Source organism: Oncorhynchus masou, chromosome 10 (assembly GCF_036934945.1).
Source record: "Oncorhynchus masou masou isolate Uvic2021 chromosome 10, UVic_Omas_1.1, whole genome shotgun sequence".
In the NCBI taxonomy this organism is placed as follows: Eukaryota; Metazoa; Chordata; class Actinopteri; order Salmoniformes; family Salmonidae; genus Oncorhynchus; species Oncorhynchus masou.
In genome coordinates, this window is record NC_088221.1 from 39,237,760 (window position 1) to 39,251,709 (window position 13,950).

At 39.8% G+C, this 13,950-nt stretch overlaps 2 protein-coding genes across 2 annotated transcripts; both read left to right on the top strand.

Moving 5' to 3' along the window:
* Positions 1–3,219: 3,219 nt before the first annotated feature.
* Positions 3,220–4,117, top strand: LOC135547604 (gamma-crystallin M3-like). Its single transcript, XM_064976752.1, has 3 exons — positions 3,220–3,249; positions 3,470–3,712; positions 3,842–4,117. Exons 1-3 carry the CDS (start codon positions 3,220–3,222, stop codon positions 4,115–4,117), a joined length of 549 nt encoding a protein of 182 aa, XP_064832824.1.
* A 6,520-nt stretch (positions 4,118–10,637) lies between these two features.
* LOC135547605 (gamma-crystallin M3-like) lies at positions 10,638–11,469 on the top strand. The gene is made up of 3 exons (XM_064976753.1): positions 10,638–10,676; positions 10,823–11,065; positions 11,194–11,469. The coding sequence occupies exons 1-3, from the start codon at positions 10,647–10,649 to the stop codon at positions 11,467–11,469; spliced, it is 549 nt and encodes a 182-aa protein (XP_064832825.1). The 5' UTR covers positions 10,638–10,646.
* Positions 11,470–13,950: the final 2,481 nt, after the last annotated feature.

Genomic DNA, 13,950 nt, shown 5'->3' on the forward strand with positions numbered 1-13,950 from the left:
GTTTGCTCACTGTACTGCTGGTTGCTGCTCCTGAACTGACTTCCTACTGGGTTTAACCCTTTCTTTTATACCTGGCCAAACCTAAAGAATCCCCAGGTCCATTGTTCAAACCCCTGACCCAGCACCATGCTATAGAGGCCTATTGAGGCCACATTTCCAGGGACTGGATCCCTCACTGTCTTTAGAAAGGCTGCTTCTCAATTGGCTGTTTCTCAAACAAAGTAACATAAAGACTTTTGAGAGTAGCTAGTAACAGCCTTGAAATAGAAGGTTCTCCATACATTGAGCATTACTTAAAAAAAAAAAAAGATTGCACACGATTTAAGACATTTAAAAGAAATCACACATATTGACTTAAATGGGAAATCTACAGTTGAAACAATAACAAAGCACACCCCACCTCTGTTTTGGTAAAAAGCTGAAAGATGTGCCTGGAGAAATGTAATCACTCTCAGATTCATAGACAGAGCTCTGGATTTAAGAACCGACTATCCAATATACGATAATTACTGTTTTAATGTTTGGAGGCTATACAGCATTTGTTCACATGTATAATATTTACAAACATTGGATTCAAACAAGCTCATATTGTGGATTCTGATGGGGTACAACAGTTAAACTAAGGTCACGATGCATTTATAAGTTATATTCTTCAAGAATCAATATATATTTTGTTCAAAGTGGCTTAACGTAGACCGACATTCCTACTCATTGAAATGACGTGGAAACAACATTGATTCAACCAGTGTGGCCTAGTGGGTAACCAGTGTGTGCATAGTGGGTACCCAGTGTGTGCCTAGTAGGTAACCAGTGTGTGCCTAGTGGGTAACCAGTGTGTGCCTAGTGGGTAACCAGTGTGTGCCTAGTGGGTAACCAGTGTGTGCCTAGTGGGTAACCAGTGTGTGCCTAGTGGGTAACCAGTGAATACATCATTAAAAGTGAGTTGTTACTTAACTATCCTTTATAGTTGATAACTGTGACACTAAATACATTTAATTTGTTAATTGAATAGATTGAATGATTTAATTAAATAGATTTAAAATAACCAATGCAGCCGTTTTGTCTCAATATCAAATCATTTCTGGGTAACAATGAAGTACTTTACTGTGAAGCATGGTGTGGCAGCATCATGCTGTTGGGATGCTATCCTGCGGCAGGGACTGGGAGACCAGTCAGTATCAAGGCAAAGATGAATGGAGCAATGTATAGAGAGATCCTTGATGAAAACCTGCTCCAGAGTGCTCAGGACCTCAAACTGTGGCAAAGGTTCACCTTCCAACAGGACAACGACCCTGAGCACACAAACAAGACAATGCAGGAGTGGCTTCGTGACAAGTCTCTGACTGTCCTTGAGTGATCCACCCAAAGCCCTGTCTTGAACCCGATTGAAAATCTCTGGAGAGACCTGAAACTAGCTCTGCTGCAACGCTCCCCATCCAACCTGACAGAGCTTGAGAGGATCTTCAGAGAAGAATGGGAGAAACTCCCCAAATACAGGTGTACCAAGAAGACTTGAGGCTGTAATTGCTGCCAAAGGTGTTTCAACAAAGTACGGAGTCAAGGGTCTGAATACTTATGTAAATGTGATATTTCTGTTTTTTTGTTTTTTTAAATATGCAAAAAATTCTAAAAAAGGTTTTTTGCTTCATCATTATGGGGTATTGTGTGTAGATTGATGAGGGTATGTTTTTTTTGTGAGGTAACAAAATGAGGAAAAAGTCAAGGGGTCTGAATACCTTCCCAATGCACTGTACAAATAACAGGAAATTTGCAACACCAAAAAAATGCAGGACGTAACATATCATGCATTATTATGAAATGTAATATATGTATATATATTATGAAATGTAATATGTGAAGAGATATCTGATATTACACAACTATATTCAAATGTATGTTTTTTTATTTTAAGAAACATACAACATAGTGTGCTAAAAGCCTTGTATTTTACATCTGGGAACTTTTATTTGAATACTTCTTTGAGATATCTTCAGAATTACAGACAATGCATCATTGACTTTATTAAGGTGACTTTGTGCTACTTAATTATGCTATTTTAAAAAGGAAGGAAGGATAAGCAAGCATACACAATCTGCCAAGTCACTGAACAAATGTAGCTGATTTACAATACTTCCAAGGGACTCACTGCACAACCCCATAGTTAACAATCACAACCCCGAGAGAAGCTCGGAGAAGCTGTGGGAGGAGCCAGAACCAATTTGTTTGCTGAGTCACAAGGTGTACCCAGAGCCACTTTATAGCATTAGATGGATTTTACATTTATGTAATTTAGCAGACATTCTTATTCAGAGCCGTTTACTGGAGCAATTGGGGTTACGTGCATTGCTCAAGAGCACATTGACAGATTTTTCACCAAGTTAGAGCAGAGATTTGAATTTCTGTTGCTGGCCCGACACTCTTAACCACCAGGCTACCTGCTTCCTCACGGTTTACCCAGTATCGTGGGCAGCAGCAAACACAAGAAATACAGTTGGTCCAACTGTTCTAATTTAAAGATGACCAAAATACACACCTTGTAGTTTAATTTCCAGTGTTCAATGTGCTTCATAACAAGCCAGACAAAGTTGTTTTCTAGCTAGCTAGTCTGGTAACATTTTCTATCAGATAGCTACAGTATCAAACGTTAGCTATCATAGCACCATTCTTTATAGTTCAGGATTAGATTCTATCTTCATCCAGGAACCCTGTCTACAGTGAAACAGAGAGATCTGTTGGTGTAGAGAGCTCTGTTTATTTACTTAGATATACACTGAGTGTACAAAACAAGAACACCTTCCTTGTATTGAATGTATGTATGTAGAGCAGAGGCCGAAAAAGTCTTCAAAGATTCTGACAGCAAGCAGGACTAAAATGTTAACAGTGACATCAGCTTCAGGGAGCAGTAATTTGGTGGTCAATAATGGTTGCAATTAAAATAAGCTGTGCAGGGGTATTTTAGCACATATTTATGGTTTAAGGAGAGATCAACTGGTGATAATCTAGTGGCCATCGATGGTTACAATAGGACCTGAGGGATCCAGTCCCTGGAAATGTGGACGTCACCTCAGTGGCCTCAATAGGCCTCTATAGCATGGTGCTGGGTCAGGGGTTTGAACAATGGACCTGGGGATTCTTTAGGTTTGGTCAGGTATAAAAGAAAGGGTTAAACCCAGTAGGAAGTCAGTTCAGGAGCAGCAACCAGCAGTACAGTGAGCAAACATGTCCAACACCAGCATGAACATGGGCAGGGTAAGCACGGGGAAGTTTATTTTTTCAACTTATTCTTTCATTTTCATAGATTGTTCTACAAAAGGGCTGTAATGCTCTAGCACCCTAAACTACAACATGATCGTTGTACTTATCCCGATAACCTGGTTACCATTGTGACTGAATAGAATCGCAAATGTTTCTAAAATGTTTGTTTTGTACAATTGTTTAATTTCAAGAAATGATTCTATTTTATTTTCAGGCCACCTTCTACGAGGACAGAAACTTCCAGGGCCGCTCTTATGAGTGCAGCTCCGACTGCCCCGACATTTCCTCCTACATGAGCAGGTGCCAATCCTGCAGGGTCCAGAGTGGATGCTTCATGGTGTACGAGCGCCCCAACTACATGGGAAACCAGTACTTCATGAAGAGGGGAGAGTACTCTGACTACCAGAGTATGATGGGAATGAGCGATGGTTTCAGGTCCTGTCGCATGATCCCCATGGTAGGTTGAACATAGATTAATCTTTGAAAATAAAGTATGTTTTGATGGTGGTATTCTCAGACAAAATGAGTTTGTTAATAATTTCACTGATCAATAAAGTAACCCTATGATGTTCTTTCCTCCTAACAGCACCGTGGAAACTACAGGATGAGGATCTACGAGAGGGAGAACTTCGGGGGTCAGATGCACGAGATGATGGACGACTGTGACTCCATCCAGGAGCGTTACCGTATGTCAGACTGCCAGTCCTGCAACGTGATGGACGGCCACTGGCTGATGTACGAGCAGCCCCACTTCAGAGGCAGGCAGATGTACATGAGGCCTGGAGAGTACAGGAGCTTCAGAGAGATGGGCATGAGTGGCATGAGGTTCATGAGCATGAGGCGTATCACTGATATGTGTTAGATATCTTATATTGACCAAATAAAAGTGATTAGTAATCCATAACATTTGAGTGTGCTACATTATTTCAATATTTTGGTATTGGGGCACCGCGTAAGCGGTATTAGGTTCATGAGCTTGATGTGTATCATTGACTCATGCTACTATATTATACTATAAACCATTAAATATATTGTTTGCTACTATACATAAACCATTGAATAAAATAATTCACAAACCTATTTAAGTTATTTTAAGCCCTTTTTCTACTTACTCAGAGTCAGATGAACTCAAATCAAATCAAATGAACTCTGACTAATCTCGCATGCTAGCTGTTCCGGTAGACTTCCAGTCATAGCACTAATGCTAGTTCAACTACCATAGACATAAACTTTTCATCTATCAGTTCATTTGACTCTGGGTAAGTAGAAAAGGTCTTTAATTGCCAAAGTCTCACACGATCCCTTTAATGTATCCCTTTTTAAGTGTGACAACAAATGTACCTAATGATTAATAAATGTAATATAATGTACTGTACTGCATGTTGTATCATGTTAGCATAATTGGTCTCAGCTATATGACAATGGTTGCAGGTGTGTGAACAAGAAATCAAATCTAATAACATTTGATTTGATTTGATTTCTTGTTCACACACCTGCAATCATTGTCATATAGCTGAGACCAATTATGCTAACATGATACAACATGCAGTACAGTATCTAGTGAATCATTGGCAATATGATTAGCTGAACAGCTTCATTGACTCGCAAATACGTTTGGGTAACACTTTATTTTAAGAGTGCCTACAAAAGGTCTTCATCATATTACATTTCTTAAGCGTACATAACAGACACATTTTTGAATAGAAATATACATACTGATATACAAGATTTTAGCATCAAACCAGAATTTTCCCAGGGACATTAAAGGCCACGTGGCTGGCCGCTCTTTGGAAACCATTCCACACAGTTGCTCAATGAGCAACAACTAATCATTATTGTTTTGAAAAGACATAGTCAATCGTTCAATGATATTATTATTATTTTAGAAAAAAATGTTATCTTTAATTTACAATCTGTAGAAGCTATGAGAATAGAAATGTTCAGGACTTTTGTGAAGCATCACAGCACAGTTGAAAAATACATGGCAAATAGAAATCCAAAATGGATGGTGTTATGAGATAGATGGGAGGGGTTGAATGAAGCTGAAGGGTAGGACTAATAACAACAAAATAACAAATGTCTGTATACGGGGTCTGTAAAATGTATATATGTACAAAACCTTTGTGAAAAAGCACAGTTACAAATAGAAATCAAACTGGATGGACATCAGAAATTGAGGAAGGCCAGGACTAAAAACAAACAAAATATAACTATTGTAAAATAGACCGTCTGTAAAATGTGTATAGCATGTATAAACTGAAAGAAGAAGTCTACTGTAAGTGTTAGTGTTTATTAGTTTACTCCAATTGGGGGAGGGGTGGTAGGGTTTGCGGTTAATAAAAAAGGTATATTCTAAAAAAAAAGTGCGTACGTGTATGTATATGCAGTAGAAGTCGGAATATTACAAACACTTAGGCTGGAGTCATTAAAACTAGTTTTTAGACCACTCCACAACTTCCAGAAAATGATGTCATGGCTTTAGAAGCATCCGAGAGGCTAATTGACATCAGAAGACAATTGAGCCAATTGGAGGCGTACCTGTGGATGTATTTCAACGCCTACCTTCAAACTCAGCGCCTCTTTGCTTGACATCATGGGAAAATCAAAAGAAATCAGCCAAGACCTCAGAAAATATTTGTAGACCTCCACAAGTCTGGCTCATCCTTGGGAGCAATTTCCAAACACCTGAAGGTACCACGTTCATCTTTACAAACAATAGTCTGCAAGTATAAACACCATGGGAACCACGCAGCCGTCATACCACTCAGGAAGGAGACGCGTTCTGTCTCCTAGAGATGAATGTTCTTTGGTGCGAAAAGTGCAAATCAATCCCAGAACAACAGCAAAGGACCTTGTGAAGATGCTGGAGGAAAAGGGTACAAAAGTATCTATATCCACAGTAAAAACGAGTCCTATATCAACATAACCTGAAAGGCCGCTGAGCAAGGAAGAAGCCACTGCTCCAAAACCTCCATAAAAAAGCCAGACTACGGTTTGCAACTGCACATTGGGACAAAGGTCATACTTTTTGGAGAAATGTCCTCTGGTCTGATGAAGCAAAAATAGAACTGTTTGGCCATAATGACTATTTTATGTTTGGAGGAAAAAGGGGGAGGCTTGCAAGACGAAGAACACCATCCCAACCGTGAAGCACGGGGGTGGCAGCATCATGTTGTAGGGGTGCTTTGCTGCAGGAGGGACTGGTGCACTTCACAAAATAGATGGCAACATGAGGAGGATTATGTGGATATATTGAAGCAACATCTCAAGACATCAGTCAGGAAGTTAAAGCTTGGTCGCAAATCGGCTTCCGAATGGACAATGACCACAAGCATACTTCCAAAGTTGTGGCAAAATGACTTAAGGACAACAAAGTCAAGCTATTGGAGCCATCACAAAGTCCTGACCTCAATCCTATAGAAAATGTGTGGACAGAACTGAAAAAAATGTGTGCGAGCAAGGAGGCCTACTGAACTAACTCAGTTACACCAGCTCTGTCAGCTCTGTCAAAATTCACCCAACTTCACCCAACTTATTGTGGGAACCTTGTGGAAGGCTACCCGAAACATTTGACCTAAGTTAAAAACAATTTAAAGGCAATGCTACCAAATACTAATTGAGTGTATGTAAACTTCTGACCCACTGGGAATGTGATGAAAGAAATACAAGCTGAAATAAATCATTCTCTCTACTATTATTCTGACATTTCACATTCTTAAAATAAAGTGGTGATCCTAACTTACCTAAAACAGGGATTTTTACTAGGATTAAATGTCAGAAATTGTTCAAAACTGAGTTTAAATGTATTTGGCTAAGGTGTATGTAATCTTCAGACTTCAACTGTTTGTGGGTATGTGTATGTATGTATGTATATGGATATACAGTGGGGAGAACAAGTATTTGATACACTGCCGATTTTGCAGGTTTTCCTACTTACAAAGCTTACAAAGCATGTACTTCCTACTTACAAAGCATGTAGGTCTGTAATTTATATCATAGGTACACTTCAACTGTGAGAGACGGAATCTAAAACAAAAATCCAGAAAATCACATTGTATGAATTTTAAGTAATTCATTTGCATTTTATTGCATGACATAAGTATTTGAACACCTACCAACCAGTAAGAATTACGGCTCTCACAGACCTGTTAGTTTTTCTTTAAGAAACCCTCCTGTTCTCCACTCATTACCTGTATAAAAGACACCTGTCCACACACTCAATCAAACAGACTCCAACCTCTCCACAATGGCCAAGACCAGAGAGCTGTGTAAGGACATCAGGGTTACAATTGTAGACCTGCACAAGGCTGGGATCGGCTACAGGACAATAGTCAAGCAGCTTGGTGAGAAGGCAACAACTGTTGGCGCAATTATTAGAAAATGGAAGAAGTTCAAGAGGACGGTCAATCACCCTCGGTCTGGGGCTCCATGCAAGATCTCACCTTGTGGGGCATCAATGATCATGAGGAAGGTGAGGGCTCAGCCCAGAACTACACGGCAGGACCTGGTCAATGACCTGAAGAGAGGTGGGACCACAGTCTCAAAGAAAACCATTAGTAACACACTACGTCGTCATGGATTAAAATGCTGCAGCGCACGCAAGGTCCCCCTGCTCAAGCCAGTGCATGTCCAGGCCCATCTGAAGTTTGCCAATGACCATCTGGATGATCCAGAGGAGAATGGGAGAAGGTCATGTGGTCTGATGAGACAAAAATATAGCTTTTTGGTCTAAACTCCAGGAAAACCTGCAAAATCGGCAGTGGGTCAAAAACATTTTTTCCCAACTGTATATTTACCCAAAACATTAATGGGGGATTGGAAATGATGCAGACAATTACATTGATGGAAGCAACAATCTATCCGCAATTCTATAGCTGATCCACCCCCTTATCATTTTTTAAAAACAATTTAAATTTAATAAACAATTTAAAAATAATAATAATAAAATACAAATATTCATTATTGTTGAAATATTTTTTTTTTTAATTAAACTAAAGATTTTTACAAATATGTACTATAGTTGAAAGGAAAAATATGAAATCATAGATTGGGAAGTATATAGTGCTCTGGTGACAAAACAGATGGCACTGTGATAGACTGCATCCAATTTGTTGTGTACAGTGTTGGAGGCTATTTTGTAAAGTACATCGCCAAAGTCGAGGATCGGTAGGATGGTCAGTTTTACGAGGGTATGTCTCGCAGCATGAGTGAAGGATGCTTTGTTTGCGAAATAGGAAGCCGATTCTGGATTTCATTTTGGATTGGAGATGTTTAATGTGAGTCTGAAAGGAGAGTTTACAGTCTAACCAGACACCTAGGTATTTGTAGTTGTCCACATATTCTAAGTCAGAACCGTCCAGAGTAGTGATGCTGGATGGGCAGGCAGGTGCGGGCAGCGATCGGTTGAAGAGCATGCATTTAGTTCTGTCACGCCCTGACCTTAGAACTTTTTATGTCTCTATTTTGGTTTGGTCAGGGTGTGATTTGGGTGGGCATTCTATGTTCTTTTTTCTATGTTTTTGTATTTCTTTGTTTTGGCCGGGTATGGTTCTCAATCAGGGACAGCTGTCTATCGTTGTCTCTGATTGGGAACCATACTTAGGTAGCTTTTTCCCCACATGGTTTTTGTGGGTAGTTACTTTCTGTTTAGTGTTTGCACCTTACAGGACTGTTTCGGTTATGCTCTTGTTTATTTTTGTTATAGTGTTCAGTTTTAATAAAACAAGCATGAACACTTACCACGCTGCGTGGTCCGATGATTCCTCTGCTTTAGACGACGAGTACCGTTACAGTTTTACTTGTATTTAAGGGCAGTTGGAGGCCACGGAAGGAGAGTTGTATGGCATTGAAGCTCGTCTGGAGGTTAGTTAACACAGTGTCCAAAGAAGGGCCAGAGGTATACAGAATGGTGTCGTTTGCGTAGAGGTGGATCAGAGAATCACCAGCAGCAAGAGCAACATCATTGATGTATACAGAGAAGAGTGTCGAACCGAGAATTGAACCCTGTGGCACCCCCGTAGAGACTGCCAGAGGTACGGACAACAGGCCCTCTGATTTGACACACTGAACTCTATCAGAGAAGTAGTTGGTGAACCAGTCGAGGCAATAATTTGAGAAACCAAGCCCGTCGAGTATGCCGATAAGAATGTTGTGATTGCCCAGGTCGATGAATACGGCTGCACAGTAATGTCTCTTATCGATGGCTGTTATGATATGGTTTAGGACCTTGTGAAGACATTGGTTAGCTAAAGCAGCCAGCGGATGCTATGGCTAAAAACGGCTGCTTTAGTGATTACGTCACTGACATGGCAAACCCCTATCCTAACATTAGGGTTTTAATAAGGTTTTTTGATGTTTTACAAACTCATGTCTTTGACATCCAGCTCGCCAGCATCCCTCATGGCATATTCTCAGTCCCAAGTTGTCAAATTACTTTTAACTTATTGGCACAACTGCACTTTTTAAAATATATTTGATTAAATTGATATAGCTAGTTAGTTATGTGTGTTGTAATCTTCATTCTAGTCAGGAAATATAATATATGGTGCATCTCCTCAATAAGTGAAACATAACTGAACATTTAAACGCATGCAGAATTAGGGCTACCATACACCCATGGAATGGACATGAATTATGGTTGTTATGTTCTTAACAAATCCTCATTCCACACAATGTGCTGTTTTCTAACCCAGTTGGTCACGATCTAGGTACACTAACTGAGTAGTAGTAATCAGGAACATTTTGAAACATTGTCGTCAAAAAAGTTTTTTATTCTCTGTTCATTTCATTCTCATTAGAATTCTCTTTAAATAAATGTTTTACTTCTCTGAACCATTATTTAACAGGGAGTTTCTGATATAAAAGCTGATATTGACATGGGGGACATGGGATCCATATCTGATCCAGAAAAATATATACAGTATATTGACAGAATATACATCTATGGAGTCAGGTGATTACATTTTAGCATTGAGTTACATTTAACACAGGAGTTATATTTAACTGACTTTACTGAATGAAAGAGATCACAAGGGAATATGAATCATATGTTGAAATATAATTAAATTGTGTAACTGACTTGTAGACTCCACCCCACTCATATGCATATATGTATGCAATGGTTTCACTGTCAGAGTCCATTGTTCCTTTGAATGGTTTTGTGTTACCTGTTTCACAGTGGAAATAGGCTTGTATGTCTTTTTTGGGACCCAGTCACGTGGAAATATGAGTACAGTACTTCAGCACTCTACAGGCCTCTATACCCTGTTGCTAGGTCAGGGGTTTACACAATGGGTCTAACAGATTCTTTGGATTAGGTCAGGTATAAAAGTAAGGGTTACCACAGACAGGACATCAGTGCAGCAGCAACAGCAGCAACTCAGTGACCAACAATGACCACCACCGGCATGAACATGGGAAGAGTAAGCATTTATTTTAATTTTATTCTAAAACACATTTTTCTCTATATTATCTTTGTATCTTTACGTACAAAACTAAAAGCTTCTTATATTTGTTGCATTTATTGAATTATATATTGAGAAGATAAATAAATACATTGTGTTTTCAGGCCACCTTCTACGAGGACAGAAACTTCCAGGGCCGCTCTTATGAGTGCAGCTCCGACTGCCCCGACATTTCCTCCTACATGAGCAGGTGCCAATCCTGCAGGGTCCAGAGTGGATGCTTCATGGTGTACGAGCGCCCCAACTACATGGGAAACCAGTACTTCATGAAGAGGGGAGAATACTCTGACTACCAGAGTATGATGGGAATGAGCGATGGTATCAGGTCCTGCCGCATGATCCCCATGGTAAAATATGATATTCAGGCTGCTGTAACGGCCCCTAATTCCATAATTAATCATGCAAGTCATATTTGAGCTATTCAACAGTCTGGTGCATTCAGGAAATAATTCAACATGTTCTTTCCTCCTAACAGCACCGTGGAAACTACAAGATGAGGATCTACGAGAGGGAGAACTTCGGTGGTCAGATGCACGAGATGATGGACGACTGTGACTCCATCCAGGAGCGTTACCGTATGTCAGACTGCCAGTCCTGCAACGTGATGGACGGCCACTGGCTGATGTACGAGCAGCCCCACTTCAGAGGCAGGCAGATGTACATGAGGCCTGGAGAGTACAGGAGCTTCAGAGAGATGGGCATGAGTGGCATGAAGTTTATGAGCATAAGGCGTATCACTGATATGTGCTAGACATCCCATATTGACCAAATAAAAGTGATTAGTAATCCAAAACAATTGAGTGTGCTACATTATTTCAATATTTTGCCATTTTGTGTTTACATTTTTACCAGAAAGACATGCGTAACATTTCAATTGTACTTTATACCATAAAACCTACTAAGTGCTGTTATGAGCATGACTTGTTGACTGCCATAGGACATTCAAATGAATGTCCTTAAGATGATAAAGAGGGATTTTGATGTTAACACTAATGTATTGGTCAACTTGTAGAGTGAACAAACTTAACTAATAATACACGTTGCGCTACTCCACCAGCATCCCATCAACCCATCTTCAATAAACGGTCATGCGTATTAATACAGTTCACTTAAGCTTTTTTTCTATCTCATTATGCAACTGCAGCAGAATAAGTGGAATGGTATCAAATACATCAAACACATGGTTTCCATATGTTTCCATGGTTTCCATGGTTTCCATGTGTTTGATGCCATTCCATTCGCTTCGTTCCAGCCGTTATTATGAGCCAATCATCCCCTCAGCAGTCTCCACCGTTGTGTATGGTAAAGGTACAGATTTTTTACACAGACGTTAAAACCAATCAGCAGGATTAAGACAATCAAGAACATTTTAAACATTTTAAAAATGAATATAGAGAGACCAGTTTGATAAATGAACCTCTACAGCCACAATATTAAATAAAACTGAAATGTTATGTCACATGAGACAAACACAACAGGTGTAGACTTTACCGTGAAATACCTACTTCGAACTCTAAACCAACAGTGTAGACTTTACCGTGAAATACCTACTTCGAACTCTAAACCAACAGGTGTAGACTTTACCGTGAAATACCTACTTCGAACTCTAAACCAACAGGTGTAGACTTTACCGTGAAATACCTACTTCGAACTCTAAACCAACAGGTGTAGACTTTACCATGAAATACCTACTTCGAACTCTAAACCAACAGTGTAGACTTTACCGTGAAATACCTACTTCGAACTCTAAACCAACAGTGTAGACTTTACCGTGAAATACCTACTTGAACTCTAAACCAACAGTGTAGACTTTACCGTGAAATACCTACTTCGAACTCTAAACCAACAGTGTAGACTTTACCGTGAAATACCTACTTCGAACTCTAAACCAACAGTGTAGACTTTACCGTGAAATACCTACTTCGAACTCTAAACCAACAGTGTAGACTTTACCGTGAAAAACCTACTTCGAACTCTAAACCAACAGTGTAGACTTTACCGTGAAAAACCTACTTCGAACTCTAAACCAACAGGTGTAGACTTTACCGTGAAAAACGTACTTCGAACTCTAAACCAACAGTGTAGACTTTACCGTGAAAAACCTACTTCGAACTCTAAACCAACAGGTGTAGACTTTACCGTGAAATATCTACTTCGAACTCTAAACCAACAGTGTAGACTTTACCGTGAAATACCTACTTCGAACTCTAAACCAACAGTGCAGACTTCAAAAGTAAGAAAAAATTGCTCAAAGGAAATAGCAACACAACAAAATAACAATAACGACTATATACAAGGAGTACTGGTACCTAGTAAATGTGCAGGGGTACGAGTTAGTTGAGGTAATTGAGGTAATATGTATAGGTGAGTGTGTGTGTATGCATGTGTTGGAGTGCCAGTGTAGTATGTGTGAGTGTGTGAGTAGAGTTCAATGAGTGTGTGGGTAGAGTCCAGTAAGTGTTTGAGTAGAGTCCAGTAAGTGTGTGAGTAGAGTTCAATGAGTGTGTGGGTAGAGTTCAATGAGTGTTTGAGTAGAGTCCAATGAGTGTGTGGGTAGAGTCCAGTAAGTGTTTGAGTAGAGCTCAATGAATGTGTGGGTAGAGTCCAGTAAGTGTTTGAGTAGAGTCCAGTAAGTGTTTGAGTAGAGTCCAATGAGTGTGTGGGTAGAGTCCAGTAAGTGTTTGAGTAGAGTTCAATGAGTGTGTGGGTAGAGTTCAATGAGTGTTTGAGTAGAGTCCAGTAAGTGTGTGAGTAGAGTTCAATGAATGTGTGGGTAGAGTTCAATGAGTGTGTGAGTAGAGTCCAATGAGTGTGTGGGTAGAGTCCAGTAAGTGTTTGAGTAGAGTCCAGTAAGTGTGTGAGTAGAGTTCAATGAGTGTGTGGGTAGAGTTCAATGAGTGTTTGAGTAGAGTCCAGTAAGTGTGTGAGTAGAGTTCAATGAGTGTGTGGGTAGAGTTCAATGAGTGTGTACCAACACACTCATTGGTCTCTACTCAAACACTTACTGGACTCTACTCAAACACTTACTGGACTCTACCCACACACTCATTGGACTCTACTCAAACACTTACTGGACTCTACCCACACACTCTTTGGACTCTACTCAAACACTTTGATTTTCACTGAGTTTCTTGCACTATACATACTCATTGGACTCTACTCAAATACTTACAGGACTCTACCCACACACTCATTGGACTCTACTCAAACACTTACTGGACTCTACCAACAC

Coding starts and splice junctions, on each gene's coding strand:
- LOC135547604 (XM_064976752.1), top strand. CDS start 3,220: ATGTCCAACACCAGCATGAACATGGGCAGG. Junction 3,250..3,469: donor CCAGCATGAACATGGGCAGG/GTAAGCACGGGG, acceptor TTTTATTTTCAG/GCCACCTTCTACGAGGACAG. Junction 3,713..3,841: donor CCTGTCGCATGATCCCCATG/GTAGGTTGAACA, acceptor TCCTCCTAACAG/CACCGTGGAAACTACAGGAT.
- LOC135547605 (XM_064976753.1), top strand. CDS start 10,647: ATGACCACCACCGGCATGAACATGGGAAGA. Junction 10,677..10,822: donor CCGGCATGAACATGGGAAGA/GTAAGCATTTAT, acceptor TTGTGTTTTCAG/GCCACCTTCTACGAGGACAG. Junction 11,066..11,193: donor CCTGCCGCATGATCCCCATG/GTAAAATATGAT, acceptor TCCTCCTAACAG/CACCGTGGAAACTACAAGAT.